Here is a 22541-nt window from a genome sequence, read left to right on the forward strand (position 1 = left end):
GTGGCGGTAGATCACAGTGGATCACTGTGGCTCAGCTCTCTAGCCAGGATGCCAAAAGCCCCAGGGCCGTCACATTCTGTCTGTGGCTGCTCTGATTTCATTCTCTATCACCAAATAATGTTGTTCTGTCTTTTCATCTCTGGCCTTGCACCTGTCCCTCTGGGGCAAGTGTGGGACTCACCAAATCTCTTACCTGGTAAAAGAAGTAACCCACCCCAGCAGAAAAATGTCACCATGGAACATATGGTCTCTCTGTCGGGTCTTGAACCAATAAAGGGGATTCAAAAATTCTCTCAATATCATGCTTGCTATCCATGTAAACATACAGTGGGGCAAAAAAGTATTTAGTCAGCCACCAATTGTGCAAGTTCTCCCACTTACAAAGATGAGAGGCTTGTAATTTTCATCATAGGTACACTTCAACTATGACAGATAAAATGAGAAAATTAAATCCAGAAAATTACATTGTAGGATTTTTAATGAATTTATTTGCAAATTATGGTGGAAAATAAGTATTTGGTCACCTACAAACAATCAGGATTTCTGGCTCTCACAGACCTGTAACTTCTTCTTTTAGAGGCTCCTCTGTCCTCCACTCGTTACCTGCATTAATGGCACCTGTTTGATCTTGTTATCAGTATAAAAGACACCTGTCCACAACCTCAAACAGTCACACTCCATACTCCACTATGGCCAAGACCAAAGAGCTGTCAAAGGACACCAGAAACAAAATTGTAGACCTGCACCAGGCTGGGAAGACTGAATCTGCAATAGGTAAGCAACTTGGTTTGAAGAAATCAACTGTGGGAGCAATTATTAGGAAATGGAAGACATACAAGACCACTGATAATCTCCCTCGATCTGGGGCTCCACGCAAGATCTCACCCTGTGGGGTCAAAATGATCACAAGAACAGTGAGCAAAAATCCCAGAACCACACGGGGGACCTAGTGAATGACCTGCAGAGAGCTAGGACCAAAGTAACCAAGCCTACCATCAGTAACACACTACGCCGCCAGGGACTCAAATCCTGCAGTGCCAGACGTGTCCCCCTGTTTAAGCCAGTACATGTCCAGGCCCGTCTGAAGTTTGCTAGAGAGCATTTGGATGATCCAGAAGAAGATTGGGAGAATGTCATATGGTCAGATGAAACCAAAACTGAACTTTTTGGTAAAAACTCAACTCGTCGTGTTTGGAGGACAAAGAATGCTGAGTTGCATCCAAAGAACACCATACCTACTGTGAAGCATGGGGGTGGAAACATCATGCTTTGGGGCTGTTTTTCTGCAAAGGGACCAGGACGATTGATCCGTGTAAAGGAAAGAATGAATGGGGCCATGTATCGTGAGATTTTGAGTGAAAACCACCTTCCATCAGCAAGGGCATTGAAGATGAAACGTGGCTGGGTCTTTCAGCATGACAATGATCCCAAACACACTGCCCGGGCAACGAAGGAGTGGCTTCGTAAGAAGCATTTCAAGGTCCTGGAGTGGCCTAGCCAGTCTCCAGATCTCAACCCCATAGAAATTCTTTGGAGGGAGTTGAAAGTCCTTGTTGCCCAGCAACAGCCCCAAAACATCACTGCTCTAGAGGAGATCTGCATGGAGGAATGGGCCAAAATACCAGCAACAGTGTGTGAAAACCTTGTGAAGACTTACAGAAAACGTTTGTCATTGCCAACAAAGGGTATATAACAAAGTATTGTGATAAACTTTTGTTATTGACCAAATACTTATTTTCCACCATAATTTGCAAATAAATTCATTAAAAATCCTACAATGTGATTTTCTGGATTTTTTTTTCTCATTTTGTCTGTCATAGTTGAAGTGTACCTATGAAAATTACAGGCCTCTCTCATCTTTTTAAGTGGGAGAACTTGCACAATTGGTGGCTGACTAAATACGTCTTTTGCCCCACTGTACATATCATAGTTTTCTCTGTATGATATGATAGTCCTCTTCTCTATGCAGTCACGTGACCGTGAGAACCACGCCGACCCACAAGTTTGTGTTCACAGTGAAGACCCACCAGAGTGTGGTCTCGGGGACCATCGCCTTCAGTCTGCCACAGGTAGGAGACACCATCATGGCCTTCATAAAATAGGCTACACACACTGTGTTCAAAGCTATCCTTACTTGATAGATAAATGATACATTGACCAAGTCGAACCCACATGTTTTAGGGCGTTATAACTAAAGTCATCATTTAATCGATGACGATGATAAAGTTGGTTTCTACAGGTGCAGCGCAGTCACAATGTGTGGATGATCTTCTGACTGTATTTGACTTTAGCTGTCTGGCTTACTATGGCCCGTCCTGTGTGCATGCTCCTCCTCTCTGTTGTCTCCTATCATGTCTGTCGCTGCTTTTGACCTTTGCGTGTCTCTGCCTGCTCTTTCTCCTTCTATAAACTCTGCAGCCACAGCCGGCACTCAGGTACTCCAGCAACGTCCTCCTTGGCCGGTCTTATTTCACAACTAGATTGGAGTAATGAACAGAAGCAGTTGTAAATAGGACCGTAGAGACATTTTATAAGATTGTAGCAATGCGCTACATGATAACTCTTGGCTGGACATGTATCAATGGCCTAATGCGCCGTACAGTAGCCTAGAGCTTCGGCCGCCATGTAAAGTAGGTGACACATGAACTATCAGTCAAAAACCCTTAGCCCGGTCCGGACGTTTTTTTTAACCTGTTGTGGGACTGATGTTCTTCTTGAAAGATGTTGTAAAATAAGACCGTGTTTAAGAGACAGCCTACATCACTGTCTTTGTCAGAACACCCTAGTTATCACTGATGGTTTATTGGAGGTGTACTGTCTATTAGTTGCAAAAATACAGTATCAGTCAAAAGTTTGGACACACCTACTCATTTGACGGTTTTTCTTAATTTTTTCGACTATTTTCTACATTGTAGAATAATAGTGAAGACAGACATACTATGAAATAACACATATGGAATCGTGTGTTATTTGTCACCTTTACCTTAATCACAGCTTTGCACACTCTTGGCATTCTCTCAACCAGCTTCACCTGGAATGCTTTTCCAACAGTCTTGAAGGAGTTTCCACATATGCTGAGCACTTGTAGGCTGCTTTTCCTTCACTCTGCGGTCCAACTCATCCCAAACCTACTCAATTGGGTTGAGGTCGGGTGATTGTGGAGGCAAGGTCATCTGATGCAGCACTTAATCACTCTCATTCTTGGTCATATAGCCGTTACACACCCTGGAGGTGTGTTGGGTCATTGTCCTGTTGAAAAACAAATGATAGTCCCACTAAGCACAAACCTGATGGGATGGTGTATTGCTATAGAATGCTGTGGTTGCCATGCTTGTTAAGTGTGCCATGAATTCTTAATAAATCACTGACAGTGTCACCAGCAAAGCACCATCACACCACCTCCATGCTTCACGGTGGGAACCACACATGCGGAGATAATTTGTTCACCTACTCTGCGTCACAGACACAGTGGTTGGAACCAAAAATCGCAAATTTGGACTCCAGACCAAAGGACTGATTTTCACCGGTCTAATGTCCATTGCTCGTATTTGTTTGCCCAAGAAAGTCTCTTCTTCTTAATGGTTTCCTTTAGTAGTGGTTTCTTTGCAGCAATTCGACCATGAAGGCCTGATTCACGCAGTCTCCTGAACAATTGATGTTGAGATGTGTCTGTTACTTGAACTCTGAAGCATTTATTTGGGCTGCAATTTCTGAGGCTGTTAAGTCTAATGAACTTATCCTCTGCAGCAGAAGTAACTCTGGGTCATCCTTTCCTGTGGCGGTCCACATGAAAGCCAGTTTCATCATAGTGCTTGATGGTTTTTGTGACTGCATTTGAAGAAACTTTCAAAGTTCTTGAAGTGTTCCGGGTTGACTGACCTTCATGTCTTAAAGTAATGATGGACTGTTGTTTCTCTTTCCTCATTTGAGCTGTTCTTGCCATAATATGGACTTGGTCGTTTACCAAATAGGGCTATCTTCTGTATACCACCCCTACCATGTCACAAAACAACTTATTAGTGCAAACGCATTAAGAAGGAAAGAAATTCCACAAATGAACTTTTAAGGCGGCACACCTTAAATGCCTTCCAGGTGACTACCTCATGAAGCTGGTTGAGAGAATGCCAAGTGTGCAAAGCTGTGATCAAAGCAAAGAGTGGCTACTTTGAGGAATATAAAATATATTTTGGTTACTATGTGATTCCATGTGTTATTTCATAATTTTGATGTCTTCACTATTATTTTACAATGTAGAACATAGTAAAAATAAAGAACCCTTGAATGAGTAGGTGTGTCAAAATGTCTGACTGGTACTGTATGTTAGAATGTCTCTTTTCCCTGAGCCTGTTTTGTACCTTGTTGCTGGGCAACTGGATTCTATAGATAGTGATGCCCTTTTTATATGGTCTTTGTTTGCATAGTTAATACAAAAGAAATGTGTGAACTGTACACTGACTAGGATACATTACTTGTTTTCCCAGAGAAAATGGGCAGGCCTCTCCATTGGTCAGGATGTGGAAGGTAAGACTAAAACATGATGGGATTGAACTGTGAGGTGAATGCAGGAAGACCAAGTGCAGTCTCTCTCTGAATTCTTCTCATTGATTGCCATTGTATAATTGCTGTCCTATCATTAGCCACCAGATGGGGCGGCAGGTAGCCAAGTGGTTAGAGCATTGGGCCAGTATATGAAAGGTTGCTAGATCAAATCCCGAACTGAAAAGGTAAAAAATCTGTCGTTCTGCCGCCGAACATGGCCGTTAACCCACTGTTCCTAGGCCGTCATTGTAAATATGAATTTGTTCGGACTAAAAAAATAAATGCCTAGCTATGGTCTGTATCTTCAATAAAAGCTTGGTTTTGACAATTACAACCCCAACATCTCTCTAGCAAAAACCCTGTAACTTAATCATGTTTCACTCTAAAGGTTTTAGAGACATTTCCCCTCTGCCCGAGAAATGGGTCCTTTGCTGCAGTGATAGAGCTTCAAATGCCACCCCCAGCCTGTTGATTTGGATTTCTAGGTTGTTTCTCAACAGCCATGCTACCGTGCTCCGAGCACGCAAATTGGAGCATGGGAGGGTCGGAGTATGAGTTAAATTCAAGTTTTGCGAAACGGATTTTGAATGGAGTAGCCAAGGATATAGAGTTTCTGTATCTCAATTGGCCCAGGTAAAACATTTGGAAATCAGGGCATGAACTCCAAGGTGTCGAAAGTGTTCCACAGGGATGCTGGCCCATGTTGACGCCAATGCTTCCCACTTGACACAACTGTGTGAAACAGGGCTAGCCGCCCTGTGGAACACTTTCGACACCTTGTAGAGTCCATGCCCCAATGAATTAAGGCTGTTCTGTGGGAAAAAAAGAGGGTGCAACTCAATATTCGGGAAGTGTTCCTACTGTTTTGTACACTCAGTGTAAGCGTGACACAAATACCCACTGTAGTGTGCGTAGTCTGTTAGCCACGAACAATTAGCAGGTAGCTACCCACAAAGAATGGACATCTACCTTGCACAACATTTAGTTGTAGGTCATTTTTACCAAGCTGGCTAGCTAGATCATTACGATTCACATATAGTTAGCTGACAATTATGATGGAAAACCTTTTGCTTTGTGGATAACTTGTTTAGTCTCTAATGTTGCAATTGTCCACGCTGGAAGAAGGTTCAGTGAATGGGGAGGTGCAGTGTGAGGTAATACAGTAGGGGCGAGTGTTTTATGCGTTCTCCACCCTCTCGTCCTCACAAGAACGTACTCAAGAGAACGTCTTCTGAGAATGCGGTAGTATGCATATTGAGAAACATCCATAGTTTCAGGAGGAGGGGGTTGGTCTGGCCACCCATATAGATGTGATCTATGTGGACGCAGTGAGGGGGTGGTGGAGGGGAAGTGATTGATCTAGCACATGGATCGCTTCAGAGATCGTGGTGGTCTTGAAGCTCGGCCAGGTTATCAAAGCCCTAGCCAGTATACACCCATTGTCTGATAATATCTATAGCGACGATGCTTGCGGTAACAGCCTAAGTCCTATAGCTCTGCCTTACATCCTTCAGAACAGCTCTGCTCCGCGAAGCGCAGGAAGTATGAATGCTCTGACTTGAGCGGAGGCCGCATGGCAGTAAAGGGTATACGGCCACTGCGGATGACGGATTGACCACGCAGAGCCTTTTTTTTATCCTGGTGGTCCAGATCGGTTTAGAACTTTGGCCAACTCCTCTCTGTGTCCGTTCTTTGTCAAGCCAAACATGTATGGATGACAACAACACATGTAGTATGGGACCAGACTAGCTCTGCCTAGGATAACAACATAATATTATTCAAAATATGCCCCTCTGAAAGTGTTATTAGCAAAGTGTCACTATGTAAAGACACCCTGATCTGGAATAGAGCTGGTAATTGGCTAATTTGCATAATTACGGTACTGCTTAGGTGGCTGTGAACAGATGTTGAAAGAACAGCTAGTTCCTTCATCAAATGTAGCCCTGTGTTGCAGACTGCACTCTCTCAGGTGTGAGGTCCTGAACAACAGAGGCCTGTTTGAACTCGCTGTAACGTGTTAGTGTGCCATTCACGTGGTCATTGTATTATTGAACCAAGTGATTCAATATGCAAAATCCATTAGAAAACAATGATGCTAAAGGTGTTTGTCCTTGATTAGGTTGTTCATGGAATATGCTGCAAAGTGAATAGCACTATTGAGCAAGGTACTACAAATGAACACCGATCAGACTTTTGACATTGTACTTGAAAATGAAAACAGAGTGAAGGGGTGAAAAGCTACCGGGCTACTCTTCTGCTATCTGTTTCCTTTCCATGTAGTGACCAACTACAACTTTGACAAGTCCAAGCAGTGTGTGGGCACCATGATGGTGGAGATTGATTTCCTGCAGAAGAAGAGTGTGGACAGCAGCCAATACGACTCAGACAAGATGGCTGCAGAGTTCATCCAGCACTTCAACAGCCAGGCCTTCAGTGCGGGCCAGCAGGTACGGGAACTGTAAACTATCGAAGGACGCTGGGGTGACACGGTGGGGTTACTTGCGTACCTCTTAGAAGACTTTGGTGGTCTTGAGGCTCTTGGTAGAAGTTGCCCTTAGAAACCGATCTAGGATCAGCTTAACCATTGCAAAGTGGCAAAAATGACTGTGGATCATTAACATGGGCTGTCTTTGTCGTACTCTTGGCTTTAGGTTGAGGGGTAGCATCGAGCGAACTTCTCCTCAAATGATTTAATAGCCCAAACATTTTTGTTGTGTTCTTAGATTGTGCCAAGTTGCCACGCTTTTGTATTTGTGTTCTGCATGCTGATGACACTTTACGTTATTCTAACCTTCTAACATTGTCCACGCTTCCTCTTTCTTGATGTCTCTAGCTGGTGTTTAGTTTCTGTGACAAGCTGTTTGGCCTGCTGATAAAAGACATTGAAGCCATGGACCCAAGCATCCTCAAGGGAGAAGCAGGCTCTGGGAAGAAGCACAAGGTACCTAGAGCACCAATCAACCTACCTTAGGACCTTGATTATCACCATTAGATATACCATTTATATATGATTAATACACTTTACATTACATAGTAATGTTCATACACTTGAACTAATCGTTGTTACAGTAATAATCTAGTTACACTAGCTTATACAGTAGTTATAGTTTATATAACATGGTGAAGTCACACCCAAGGTGCTTGATGGTAACGTAAATTCTCGTGACAAATGGGTGCTATTCTCTGTCCACCATCTACTCACTCCTAACTGTCTTCTGTCTCTGGTCTATACAGATTGACATTGGCTTGTTGCTGGGAAACAGCCAGGTGGTTTTTGAGAAGGCCGAGAGCTCTTCTCTTACCCTCATTGGTAAGTGTCGTCCCTGGCTCGCTCCGATGCAGAAAACTGGCCATGTGTGACACTGTCTTGTATTACGTGACTACAGCACATCGATTTAGTCTCAATCCATTACGGTATGTGTAAATCAGGGTCATATATATCTGACAAGTTGATGTGCTCAAATCGTGTTCCTCAGCATAATACAATTTGAATTACTAAGGCTTGAGATTTGTGTAATTAACTAAAGTAGGTTTGCTTACAAGGCTAAACTAAGTGACATTCGGCCTCAATATACCACACGCTAAACCACCCTGACTGACTTTATCCATTTGTGGCATGTGCTTGTTGTTACCCAATACCGCCACAAGGTGGCACCCTGTCCAAGGTTTGTTGGCCTTTCATCTTGTACTCAGAAGTTTTGAGTGATGAAATTCTAGATGGCCCTAGAGAGGAAAGTGTCTTTTTTTTTTTTTTTTCCAATGTTAAGTACTTTTCTTTGTCATTGATGGAATATTTAGTTAATACATTAAAAGCTTTACACCGTTCCTCCGTCTATGAGCTAAGAGTTGCCACTAGTGCCAGGTTTCAAAGCAAATTGTATTTGTCACATGCGCCGAATTCAACAGGACCTTACCATGAAATGCTTTACTTACAAGCCCTTAACCAACAATGCAGTTCAAGAAATAGAGTTAAGATTTTTTTGACTAAATAAAGTTTAAAAAATTAACACAAGAAAATGACATAACAATAACGACGCTATATACAGGGGGGGTACCGGTACCGAGTCAATGTGCGGGCGTACAGGTTAGTCAAGGTAATTTGTAAAGTGACTATGCATAGATAATAAGCGAGTAGCAGAATTGTAAAAACAAAGGGGGGGGGTCAATGTAAATAGTCCAGGTGGTCATTTTATTAATTGTTCAGCAGTCTTATGCCTTTGGGGTAGAAGCTGTTAAAGAGCCTTGTGGACCTAGACTTGGCTCTCCGGTACCGCTGGCCAGGCGGTAGAAGAAAGAACAGTCTATGACTTGGGTGACTAGAGTCTTTGACAATTTTTTGGGCCTTCCTCTTACACCACCTAGTTATATAGATCATGGATTGTAGGAAGCTTGGCCCCAGTGATGTACTGGGGATGTACCCTCTGTAGTGCCTTACGGTCAGATGCCGAGCAGTTGCCATACCAGGCAGTGATGCAACCGGTCAGGATGCTCTCAATGTTGCAGAACTTTTTGAGGATCTGGGGACCCATGGCAAATCTTTTCAGTCTCCTGAGGGGGGAAAATGTGTTGTCGTGCCCTCTTCCCAACTGTCTTGGTGTGTTTAGACCATGCTAGTTCGTTGATGTGGACACCAAAGAACTTGAAACTCTCGATCTGCTCCACTGCATGTTAATGATGTTAATGGAGTCCTGTTCGGCCCTCCTTTTCTTATAGTCCACGATCAGCTCCTTATCTTGCTCACATTGAGGTAGAGGTTGTTGTCCTGGCACCACACTGCCAGGTCTCTGACCTCCTCCTTATAGGCTATCTCATTGTTGTCGGTGATCAGGCCTACCACTGTTGACGTCAGAAAACTTAATGATGGTGTTGGAGCCGTGCTTGGCTACGCAGTCGTTGAACAGGGAGTACAGGAGGGGACTGAGCACGCACCCCTGAGGGGCCCCAGTGTTGAGGATCAGTGTGGCAGATGTTGTTGCCTACCCTTACCACCTGGGGGCGGCCCGTCGAAGTCCAGGATCCAGTTGCAGAGGGAGGTGTTTAGTCCCAGGGTCCTTAGCTTACTGATGAGCTTTGAGGGCACTATGGTGTTGAACGCTGAGCTGTAGTCAATGAACAGCATTCTCACATAGGTGTTCCTTTTTTCCAGGTGGGAAAGGGCAGTGTGGAGTAAGAATGAGATTGCATCATCTGTGAATATGTTGGGGCGGTATGCGAATTGGAGTGGGTCTAGGGTTTCCATCATGATGGTGTTGATGTGAGCCATGACCAACCTTTCAAAGCCCTTCATGGCTACTGAAGTGAGTGCTACGGGGTGTTAATCATTTAGGCAGGTTACCTTCGCTTTCTTGGCCACAGGGACTATGGTGGTCTGTTTGAAACATGTAGGTATTACAGACTCGGTCAGGGAGAGGAAAATGTCATTAAAGACACTTGCCAGTTGGTCCGTGGATGCTTTTGAGTACATGTCCTGGTAAGCCGTCTGAGCCTTGACCAGCCTTTCAACTGTAATTGGCCTTGGATAAAAACATCTGCTAAATGCCATTTTATTATTATTATAATAATATATTACATTTTTCCCTCTATGTACAGTGCCTTCGGAAAGAATTCAAACCCCTTTCACATGTTACTTTACAGCCTTATTATAAAAGGGATTAAATAAATAAAAAATCCTCAGCAATCTACACACAATACCCCATAATGACAAAGTGAAAACATGTTTTTAGAAATGCGGGTAGAGGAACAATGGTGGCCATCTTGATGCATATGTGGACAGAAGACTGTCATAGGAAGAGATTGAATATGTCCGTAAACACTCCAGCCAGCTGGTCTGCACATGTAGTGTTTATTCTGAAAGTATTCAGACCCCTTCTCCTTTTCCACATTGTGTTACGTTACAGCCTTATTCTAAAATCGATTTAACCAAAAAATTGTCCTCAATCTGCACAGAATACCCCATAACGACAAAGCGAAAACAGGTTTTCAGACATTTCTGCAAATGTATTAAAAAGAAAAACATACCTTATTTACATAAGTATTCAGACCCTTTGCTGTGAGACTTGAAATTGACCTAAGGGTGCATCCTGTTTCCATTGATCATCCTTGAGATGTTTGTACAACTTGATTGGAGTCCACCTGTGGTAAATTTAATTGATTTGGACATGATTTGGAAAGGCACACACCTGTCTATTTAAAGTCCCATGGTTGACAGTGGATGTCAGCGCAAAAACCAAGTCATGTGGTCGAAGGAATTGTCCGTAGAGCTCCGAGACAGGATTGTGTTGAGGCACAGATCTGGGGAAGGGTTCCAAAAAATGTCTGCAGCATTAAAGGTCCCCAACAACACAGTGGCCTCCATCATTCTTAAATGGCAGAAGTTTGGAATCACCAAGACTTCCTAGAGCTGACTACCTGGCCAAACTGAGCAATCGGGGGAGAAGGGCCTTGGTCAGGGAGGTGACCAAGAAACCGATGGTCACTCTGACAGAGCTCCAGAGTTCCTCTGTGGAGATGGGAGAACCTTCCAGAAGAACAACCATCTCTGCATTACTCCACCAATCAGGCCTTTCATGGTAGTGGCCAGACGGAAGCCACTCCTCAGTAAAAGGCACATGACAGCCTGCTTGGTTTGCCAAAAGGCACCTAATGGACTCTGACCATGAGAAACAAGGTTCTCTGGTCTGATGAAAACTAGATTGAAATATATTTTTTACATTTATTTAACCTTTATTTAACTAGCAAGTCAAACCCTCCCCTAATCTGGACGATGCTGGGCCAATTGTGCGCCGCCCTGTCTCCTGAATGCCAAACGTCATGTCTGGAGGAAACCTGGCACCATCCCTATGGTGAAGCATGGTGGTGTTAGCATTATGCTGTGGGGTTGTTTCTCAGCGGCAGGGACTGGGTGACTTGTCAGGATCGAGGCAAAGATGAATGGAGCAAAGTACAGAGAGATCCTGCTCCAGAGCGCTCAATACCTCAGACTAGAGCTAAGGTTCACCTTTCAACAGGACAACGACCCGAAGCACACAGCCAAGACAACGCAGCAGTGGCTTCAGGACAAGTCTCTGAATGTACTTGAGTGGCCCAGCCAGAGCCCGGACATGAACCCGATCTAACATCTCTGGTTTAGACCTGAAAAATAGCTGTGCAGCAACACTCCCCATCCAACCTGACAGAGTTTGAGAAGAAAGGGAGAAACTCCCCAAATACAGGTGTGTCATACCCAAGAAGACTCCAGGCTGTAATCGCTGACAAAGGTGTTTCGACAAAGTACTGAGTAAAGGGTCTGAATACTTATGTAAATGTGATATTTATGTTTTTGAAATTAGTTAACATTCATAAAAAAACTGTTTTTGCTTTGTCATTTTGGGGTTGTGTGTGTGTGTGGGGTGTGGATTGATGAGTTGAAAAAACAATTTAAATCAATTTTAGAATAAGGCTGTAACAAAATGTGGAAAAAGTTTAGGGCCTGAATACTTCCAGAATGCACTGTATGTTTGTAACTGTGTCTATGTGTCCCCTACAGGGAAGTCTAAGACCAGAGAGTCTCGCCAGTCTATCATCAACCCAGACTGGAACTTTGAGCGCATGGGCATCGGTGGCCTGGACAAAGAGTTCTCCGACATCTTCCGTAGGGCCTTCGCCTCCCGAGTCTTCCCTCCAGACATTGTGGAGCAGATGGGTGAGCTTCTTCTCTATCCTTCTCTCGGTCTCTGCCTCTCTTTTGCGTTCTCTCTTTCGCACTCTCTCTCTTTCTCTCGCTCTTTCACACGCACTCTTTCTTTCTTTCGCACTCTTCCTCTCTCTTGCTGTCTCTTTCTCTTCATCCATATTTCTTTCTCAACAGAAGTTTCTCTTTCTCGACTTTCACTCAATCCATCTTATTCACTCGTACTTTCGCATGCCTGTTGTCTTACACACGTGTTCTTTTTGCTCTCTTTCTAGTGCTTTCCTTCTCTCATTCTTTTTATAGCTCACACTATGTGTATTTGTCTCTCACCACATCCCCCCGGTAACCACTTTTCGAGGTCCCGGGGAGCCTGTGTTCCAGCCTAGCGTTAGACAGACCGAACCATTCGCCACTGTGAGGAGGGGGGGGGGGGGGGGCTGCCTGCCAAAACAAATCACTCAATCAGTCTCTGGAAGGAACACCATGACATGAATAAGCCTCTGTGTTCAAATGGCATTGATTCTCAGACCAGTACTGCACATTGTGACAAACACGTCAAACTATTTTCGGGGAAAAGCCTCTAACAAATGGACCCAATGGGAATAATATTATTGGACTGACAATGTAGTAGTGTCAATCTTTTCTCTTTGTTTGACAATACTACTGCACCCTAGACTGAAACTAGTTATTGAAAAATAAATCGTTGTCTGACTCCCACGGTTAGGCCCAAGAGGTCTTCCATCATTGGACAGACAATGCAGTGTCCTCTCAGGATGCCGCTCTCAGTCGTCAGTGAGTGAGTTATGACACAGACACCCCCCCCCCCCCCCCCCCCCCAAAGCGTACACTCGTAAATAGTTGTTTGACATGTCTCGGATTACAATGCTGATTCCCATCGCTAAGTTATGGCTCATAGTGAAAGCAAGTTAGGTGCTCTTCTGCACACACGCAAACACACACAAACTCTCTCTCACACTCACACACATACACACACACACACAGAGCCCCAGTCCTATCCTCATGGCGTCCAGTTTGAGAGGAGCTGATACGTCGGGATTTTGGCAGCGAGGCCCTTTATCTACTTCCCCAGAGTCAGATGAACTCATGGATACCATTTGTATGTCTTTGTCCCTAGTATGTCGAAACTTAGTGGTGCAGAGCCTTAACAAAGCAGTCACACCCTTTGACTTATTCCACATTTTGTTGTTACAGCCTGAATTCAAAATCAATTGATAGATTTTTCTCACCTATCCACACACAATACCCCATAATGACAAAGTGGACACGTTTGCAAATGTATTAAATGAAATTCAGAAATATCTCAGTTGAGTCAATACTTTGTAGAAGCAGCGATTTACAGCTTTTAGTCGCCATGGGTATGGCTCTATCAGCTTTGCACATCTGGTTTTGGGGATTTTCTCCCATTATTCCTGGCAGACTTTTTCAGGCTGTGTTAAGTTATATGGGTAGTAGCGATGATCAGCAATCTTCAAGTCTTTCCACAGATTTTCAATAGGATTCAAATCTGAGCTTTGGCTGGGCCACTCAAGGACTTTCACATTCTTTTTCTGAAGCCTTTCCAGCATTGCTTTGGATGTATGCTTGGGGCCATTGTCCTGTTGGAACGTAAATCTTCAACCCAGTCTTAGGTCGTTTGCACTCTGAAGCAGGTTCTCTCAAAGGATTTGCCTGTCTTTGGCTCCATTCATTGTTCCCTCTATCCTTACCAGTCTCCCAGCCCCTGCTGCTGAAAAGCATCCCCATAGCATGATGCTGCCACTACTGCGCTTCAAGGTAGGGACGGTGTTTTCTCCAAACATGGTACTTTGCATTAAGGCCAAAGAGTTACATTTTTGTCTCATCAGACCACAGAATCTTTTTCCTTATGTTCGGAGTCTTTCACATGCCTTTTTATCTCAGGAGTGGCTTCCGTCTGGCCACTCTCCCATAAAGCCCAGATTGGTGACGTGCTGTAGAGATCGTTGTCCTGGCAGGATCTCTCAACTCAGCCAAGAAACTCTGACAGAACTACAGAGTGGTCGTTAGTCACCTCCCTGACCAAGGTCCTTCTTGCCCGGTTGCTTAGATCGGTCTGGGAAAATGTGTTCCATTTTCCAATGATGGCGACCGCTGTGCTCTTGGAAACTTTCAACACTCTCTAGAAATTGTTTTATACCCTTCCCCAGATATATTCCACCTCGCAATTCTATCTCGGAGATCTACGGACAGTTCCTTGGACTTCATGGTATATTTATTTAGTATTCAAGGCACACTTAAACCAGCACGGCTACAGCATTCTGCACCGATACGCCAACCCATCCGGTTTTCGCTTACTGGGAAGATCATTTGTTTTTTAACTGGACAATGACCCAAAAACACACCTCCAGGCTGTGTAAGGGCTATTTGACCAAGATAGAGAGTGATGACCTGGCCGCCACAATTAGGATGAGTTGGACTGCAGAGTGAAGGAAAAGCAGCCAACAAGTGCTCAGCATATGTAGGAACTCCTTCAAAACTGTTGGAAAAGCATTCCTCATGAAGCTGGTTGAGAGAATGCCAAGAGTGTGCAAAGCTGTCATCAAGGCAAAGGGTGGCTACTTTGAAGAATCAGAATTTAACATTTTTTGCTTACTACATGATTCCATATGTGTTATTTCATAAAAGTGGTGTCCACAAGTTCATCTGGCTCCGGGGAAGTAGATAAAGGGCTCCATGGCCAAAATCTTGAAGTATCTCTTTAAGTGGGACTTCTGGGTGCTACGGTGTGCAGGAGTTGGCCCCTGGCTGTGTACAGCTGGATGGTCTAATGAGATGGCGAGGCCTGATAGACGAGAGTCTAAAGGTGAGGGTGTAATTGGGGAGTGTCAGGGAGGGCAGGTGCTGATAGAGTTGATGAGGGGTGTGTGTGGCCTCTCACTCCCTCCATGTCTCCCCACTTTCTCGCAAAGGTCGGGCAGACAGCAAGGGGTCACACACACAAACACACAAATACTGCAATGCTTTACCTGCAGCCCCTCCTCACTACCCCTAACTGTCTTCCCTTCAGCAGGTCTAAATGGGAGGGCTGACGTTTATCTCTGGCCTCTCAATGAGTGTGGAGCAAATTTCACTGAACAGGTGCAATAAGCTACGACAGGACCAACACAGTCTGGTTTTCAATCGAGACCCAAAACTGCTCCAAATTGGTTGGGTCCAATAACACAACTTCAGAGTCCACTTGTATTGAATCATAGCAGTAATTGCAGTAAATCTAGGCTTTTTCATCTTGTTTTTCCGCCTCATTTTCCCAAATTGAACCTGTGAAGTTTGAGTACCTTGGGGATTTTCATACTCTGGTATCTATGTATGAATCAGAGATGAGATCAGACAATGACGTAAAGGCAAAAGTCACCTCATACAATGCATTGTAGATATAGCACATGGAAGTGTACTTAGCGTAGAGTGCTACAGTGGCCTAAGGGCTTTTTTCACCAACTGATACGATCGTGACGCACCTAAACCATTGGATCTTATAACATTTTTGACGGCATCCCTCCCCTGCAGGTTGTAAACATGTGAAGGGCATCCTGTTGTTTGGGCCTCCTGGCTGCGGTAAGACTCTGATGGCCAGGCAGATTGGGAAGATGCTGAACGCCCGCGAGCCCAAGGTGGTCAACGGCCCCGAGATCCTCAACAAGTACGTGGGAGAGTCCGAGGCCAACATCAGGAAGCTGTTCGCCGACGCAGAGGACGAGCAAAAGAGGGTGAGAGGGACACGCATGCATACTCTGTAACATGCATGAAAACTCTAAGAGCCATGCACACACACACACACACACACACCAGTAAATACACCCAGTACCTTCATTGCAATTACTCCTGTGGTTATCAAGCACAACATACCTGATAACAAGTCAATGAAATAGATGTCAGACTAAAAGGATTCCTTCCACCGAGGCCAATATGCAGCCTACGCCACGAACCAAAGATAAGCATCACACAAATCCACACAGAGAAGCAAATTTCTTCTGGAGAAGATTGATTTGCCCTTTTTAAGGAGGCATATTAGTAATAATAACGGTGGTAAAGTCATTGGGTTTCTCCATACCGGGGGGGGGGGGCAGTTGTATATTGAACACCCGTAGTGATGACGGTGTGACTGTGACGGCCTCACTCTTCACCACCTAATGAGGTGCTGGGTTATCTTGAACCCTCCCCTTGCCCTCCCTCTCTCACCTAGCCCATAATAAGCCCAGCTCCTCACCTGCTTTAAATGCTACGTCTGGAGACTGACAGGGCCAGAGATGGACGGAAAACCCCCACTCTGCTCTCGCTATCTCTAGTTTTTGGTCACTCACTCATTTACGTTTTCTCTGTTTGGGCAGACTCTTTCCCTCCATGCCATAGCAGAGGGAGGATGAAGAGACTTTGAAAGGTTTTTAGTTTTCACTCGGGTCACACCAAGGAGAATTTAGCCCAGAATAGCCATGGGTGTGAGGGGTTGACATTCTACACTGAACAAAAATATAAACGCAACAATTTCAAATATTTTACAGTTCATACAAGGACATCAGTCAGTTTAAATCAATTCCTTAGGCCCTAATACACTGCTCAAAAAATAAAGGGAACACTTAAACAACACAATGTAACTCCAAGTCAATCACACTTCTGTGAAATCAAACTGTTCACTTAGGAAGCAACACTGATTGACAATAAATTTCACATGCTGTTATGCAAATAAATAGACAACAGGTGGAAATTATAGGCAATTAGCAAGACCCCAATAACCCCCAATAAAGGAGTGGTTCTGCAGGTGGTGACCACAGACCACTTCTCAGTTCCTATGCTTCCAGGCTGATGTTTTGGTCACTTTTGAATGCTGGCGGTGCTTTCACTCTAGTGGTAGCATGAGACGGAGTCTACAACCCACACAAGTGGCTCAGGTAGTGCAGCTCATCCAGGATGGCACATCAATGCGAGCTGTGGCAAGAAGGTTTGCTGTGTCTGTCAGCGTAGTGTCCAGGGCATGGAGGCGCTACCAGGAGACAGGCCAGTACATCAGGAGACGTGGAGGAGGCCGTAGGAGGGCAACAACCCAGCAGCAGGACCGCTACCTCCGCCTTTGTGCAAGGAGGAGCAGGAGGAGCACTGCCAGAGCCCTGCAAAATGACCTCCAGCAGGCCACAATGTGCATGTGTCTGCTCAAACGGTCAGAAACCATGAGGGTGGTATGAGGGCCCGACGTCCACAGGTGGGGGTTGTGCTTACAGCCCAACACCGTGCAGGACGTTTGGAATTTGCCAGAGAACACCAAGATTGGAAAATTCGCCACTGGTGCCCTGTGCTCTTAACAGATGAAAGCAGGTTCACACTGAGCACACGTGACAGTCTGGAGACGCCGTGGAGAACGTTCTGCTGCCTGCAACATCCTCCAGCATGACCGGTTTGGCGGTGGGTCAGTCATGGTGTGGGGTGGCATTTCTTTGGGGGGCCGCACAGGCCTCCATGTGCTCGCCAGAGGTAGCCTGACTGCCATTAGGTACCGAGATGAGATCCTCAGACCCCTTGTGAGACCATATGCTGGTGCGGTTGGCCCTGGGTTCCTCCTAATGCAAGACAATGCTAGACCTCATGTGGCTGGAGTGTATCAGCAGTTCCTGCAAGAGGAAGGCATTAATGCTATGGACTGGCCCGCCCGTTCCCCAGACCTGAATCCAATTGAGCACATCTGGGACATCATGTCTCGCTCCATCCACCAACGCCACGTTGCACCACAGACTGTCCAGGAGTTGGCGGATGCTTTAGTCCAGGTCTGGGAGGAGATCCCTCAGGAGACCATCCTTCACCTCATCAGGAGCATGCCCAGGCGTTGTAGGGAGGTCATACAGGCACGTGGAGGCCACACACACTACTGAGCCTCATTTTGACTTGTTTTAAGGATATTACATCAAAGTTGGATCAGCCTGTAGTGTGGTTTTCCACTTTAATTTTGAGTGTGACTCCAAATCCAGACCTCCATGGGTTGATACATTTTATTTCCATTGATCATTTGTGTGTGATTTTATTGTCTGCACATTCAACTATGTATAGAAAAAATTATTTAATACGAATATTTCATTCATTCAGATCTAGGATGTGTTATTTTAGTGTTCCCTTTATATTTTTTTAGCAGTATATATGTATTCCACATGACTGAGAATACAGAATAATGTAAGGGCGTGGATCAGTATCTGGTATGACCACCATGTGGCTCCTGCAGTGCGTCACATCTCCTTTGCGTCGAGTTGATCAGGCTGTTGATTGTCAACTGTGGAATGTTGTCCCACTCCTCTTCAATGGATGTGCGAAGTTTCTGGATATTGGTTGGAACACGTTGTTCGTTGGAACACGCTCAATGGGTGACATGTCTGGTGAGTATGTAGGCCATGGAAGAACTGGGACATTTTCAGCTTCCAGGGATTGTGTACAGATCCGACATGGGGTCTCAGGATCCCGTCACGCTATCTCTGTGCATTGAAATTACCATCAAATATTACCATCAAATAAAATGCAATTGTGTTTGTTTGACCGTAGCTTATGCCTGCCCATACCATAACCCCACTATCACCTTGGGGCATTGTTGACAACGTTGACATCAGAACACCGCTCACCCACACGACATCATCTGCCCGGTACAGTTGAAACCATTTGCCCACTGAAGTTGGTTATGACGCCGAACTGCAGTCAGGTCAAGACCCTGGTGATGAACTTCCCTGAAATGGCTTCTGACAGTTTGTTCAGAAATTCTTTGGTTGTGCAGGCCAACAGTTTCAACTGTCCAGGTGGATGGTCTCGGATGATCCGGCAGGTGAAGAAGCCGGATGTGGAGGTCCTGGGCTGGCGTGGTTACACGTGGTCTCCGGTTGTGACGCTGGTTGGGTGTACTGCCAAATTCTCTAAAACGACATTCAAAGGGCTTATGGTAGAGAAATTAACATTCTATTTTATGGCAACAGCTCTGGTGGACATTCCTGCAGTCAGCATGCAAATTGCATGCTCCCTCAACTTGAGACATCTGTGACAAAACTGCACAAGTTGCACCTGTGTAATGATCATGGTGTTTAATCAGCTTCTTGACATGCCACACCTTTCAGGTGGATTGTCTTGGCAACGGATAAATGTTCTAACAGGAATGTAAACAAATGTGTGCACAACATTTGAGAGAAATGCGCTTTTTGTGCATATGGAAAATGTCAGGGATCTTTTATTTCAGCTCATTTGATTTGATTTGGTTCTCTTTTAGTCCCCATTTGGACTAATCTTCCAAGAGTCCTTAAACATTAAAATACAAAAAAATTATAATATGAACGCATTTCCACATATAACACACTATTACAAACATACATAATGCACTAACCTAATGACCCAATAAATACTCAATCAAAAAAATATTGATTCTTCATCTACTATAGTCCCACAACATTTCTATGTATTATATTTAAATCGTTTTAAAATCATGTTTAAATGTATATATTGAAAGGTTTCTGGTTCGCTCAGTTAATTTATTCCATTTCTTTATTGCTCTAAATCGAAATGTTCTTTTGCCTATTTCTCTTTTTTGTCTGGACAACGCATAGATGGTGGACAATCTATTCCTAGTATTTACGGAATGTCCGTCTCTTACCAACTGAATACCATTGTGAATAGAACTTGGCCGTTTTAAATGATGTACAGTGGGGCAAAAAACGTATTTAGTCAGCCACCAATTGTGCAAGTTCTCCCACTTAAAAAGATGAGAGGCCTGTAATTTTCATCATAGATACACTTCAATTATGACAGACAAAATGAGAGAGAGAAATCCAGAAAATCACATTGTAGGATTTTTAATGAATTTATTTGCAAATTATGGTGGAAAATAAGTATTTGGTCAATAACAAAAGTTTATCACAATACTTTGTTATATACCCTTTGTTGGCAATGACAAACGTTTTCTGTAAGTCTTCACAAGGTTTTCACACACTGTTGCTGGTATTTTGGCCCATTCCTCCATGCAGATCTCCTCTAGAGCAGTGATGTTTTGGGGCTGTTGCTGGGTAACACGGACTTTCAACTCCCTCCAAAGATTTTCTATGGGGTTGGGATCTGGAGACTGGCTAGGCCACTCCAGGACCTTGAAATGCTTCTTACGAAGCCACTCCTTCGTTGCCCGGGCTGTGTGTTTGGGATCATTGTTATGCTGAAAGACCCAGCCACGTTTCATCTTCAATGCCCTTGCTGATGGAAGGAGGTTTTCATTCAAAATCTCACGATACTTGGCCCCATTCATTCTTTCCTTCACATGGATCAGTCGTCCTGGTCCCTTTGCAGAAAAACAGCCCCAAAGCATGATGTTTCCACCCCCATGCTTCACAGTAGGTATGGTGTTCTTTGGATGCAACTCAGCATTCTTTGTCCTCCAAACACGACGAGTTGAGTTTTTACCAAAAAGTTCTATTTTGGTTTCATCTGACCATATGACATTCTCCCAATCTTCTTCTGGATCATCCAAATGCTCTCTAGCAAACTTCAGATGGGCCTAGACATGTACTGGCTTAAGCAGGGGGACACGTCTTACACTGCAGGATTTGAGTCCCTGGCGGCATAGTGTGTGACTGATGGTTGGCTTTGTTACTTTGGTCCCAGCTCTCTGCAGGTCATTCACTCGGTCCCCCCGTGTGGTTCTGGGATTTTTGCTCACCGTTCTTGTGATCATTTTGACCCCACGGGGTGAGATCTTGCGTGGAGCCCCAGATCAAGGGAGATTATCAGTGGTCTTGTATGTCTTCCATTTCCTAATAATTGCTCCCACAATTGATTTCTTTAAACCAAGCTGCTTACCTATTGCAGATTCAGTCTTCCCAGCCTGGTGCAGGTCTACAATTTTGTTTCTGGTGTCCTTTGACAGCTCTTTGGTCTTGGCCATAGTGGAGTTTGGAGTGTGACTGTTTGAGGTTGTGGACAGGTGTCTTTTTTATACTGATAACAAGTTCAAACAGGTGCCATTAATACAGGTAACGAGTGGAGGACAGAGGAGCCTCTTAAAGAAGAAGTTACAGGTCTGTGAGAGCCAGAAATCTTGCTTTTTTGTAGGTGACCAAATACTTATTTTCCACCATAATTTGCAAATAAATTCATTAAAAATCCTACCATGTGATTTTCTGGATTTTTTTTTCTCGCATTTTGTCTGTCATAGTTGAAGTGTACCTATGATGAAAATGACAGGCCTCTCATCTTATTAAGTGGGAGAACTTGCACAATTGGTGGCTGACTAAATACTTGTTTGCCCCACTGTATATTATGAAATAGAAATAAGCATGTTCCTTTCAATTATCTTATCGATTGATGACCAACCAAGAACATTGTGCATGACTGCAACAGAAGAACCATATCTCCACCTTAAAACAATCCTTGCTGCTTTGTTCTGTGCATTCTGCAGCCTCCTAACTTCACTTGATGATGCATTTCCCCAGACCACAGAACAGTAGTTCACCTGACTCTCAATTAATGCTTGTGTTATTTGCTGAATCATTTTTCCTTGTAAATATTTAGCTCTCTTCTGATTATGCATGCTGTTTTAATCCATAATTTTTTTTTTTACATAGATTAGTTATTTGAGAGGACCATGATAAGCAGTTTACTAGCTGCACTCCCAATAGTTTGGTTTCTGCCACTTCTTCAATTTGTACTCCTCCCATACTTAATTGTATCCCATGCTGTTTTGGCCTTTTCCTAGTGGAACAGACCAACATAACTTTGGTTTTCTTGGTGTTTAAAACAAGTTTCTTTTGGCAAACCCACTCCCTAATATTCTCAAAATCTCCTTGTAAAGCTTGCTGTACTTGTTGAACCGATTGTCTTGCTGCATAAATTGTAGTATCATCTGCAAATATAGTAGCTTGAGTTTCAGCTAAGGCATAGGGAAGGTCGTTGGCATATATTAAATAGAGAAGTGGCCCAAGGCAGCTGCCCTGCGGTATTCCACAGTTTAACACGAGGGGAAGAAAATGAACCATTGATATAGGTGGACTGTTTCCTGTCAGTTAGATATGACTGTACCCAATTCAATGCTACCTCCTTAAAACCATAATGCATTAATTTTGTCAATTATTTAATGATCCACTAAATCAAATGCTGCACTAAAATCTAAAAATAGTACACCTACAAACCTGCCATTATCCATAGCATTGAGCCACTGGTCAGTCATGTCAACCAATGCAGTGGTTGTGGAATGGTTTTTGCGATAAGCATGCTGATTGGCTGTAATCAGATAATTATTTTCCAGGTACTCCCATATTTGTTTACTCACAATACCCTCCAATATCTTACTGAGTGTAGG

At 44.1% G+C, this 22541-nt stretch overlaps 1 protein-coding gene across 1 annotated transcript in view; it reads left to right on the forward strand.

Moving 5' to 3' along the window:
• LOC139376414 (vesicle-fusing ATPase) overlaps positions 1 to 22541 on the forward strand; it is a 56813-nt gene that overhangs the window by 17918 nt on the left and 16354 nt on the right. Inside the window, exons 3-9 of the mRNA XM_071118982.1 lie at positions 1970 to 2069; positions 4482 to 4521; positions 6820 to 6986; positions 7373 to 7480; positions 7774 to 7849; positions 12065 to 12220; positions 15752 to 15951. Coding sequence (XP_070975083.1) covers positions 1970 to 2069; positions 4482 to 4521; positions 6820 to 6986; positions 7373 to 7480; positions 7774 to 7849; positions 12065 to 12220; positions 15752 to 15951 — 847 coding nt within the window. The remainder of the gene's footprint in view (positions 1 to 1969; positions 2070 to 4481; positions 4522 to 6819; positions 6987 to 7372; positions 7481 to 7773; positions 7850 to 12064; positions 12221 to 15751; positions 15952 to 22541) is intronic.

Source organism: Oncorhynchus clarkii, chromosome 20, assembly GCF_045791955.1.
Source record: "Oncorhynchus clarkii lewisi isolate Uvic-CL-2024 chromosome 20, UVic_Ocla_1.0, whole genome shotgun sequence".
NCBI lineage: Eukaryota > Metazoa > Chordata > Actinopteri > Salmoniformes > Salmonidae > Oncorhynchus > Oncorhynchus clarkii.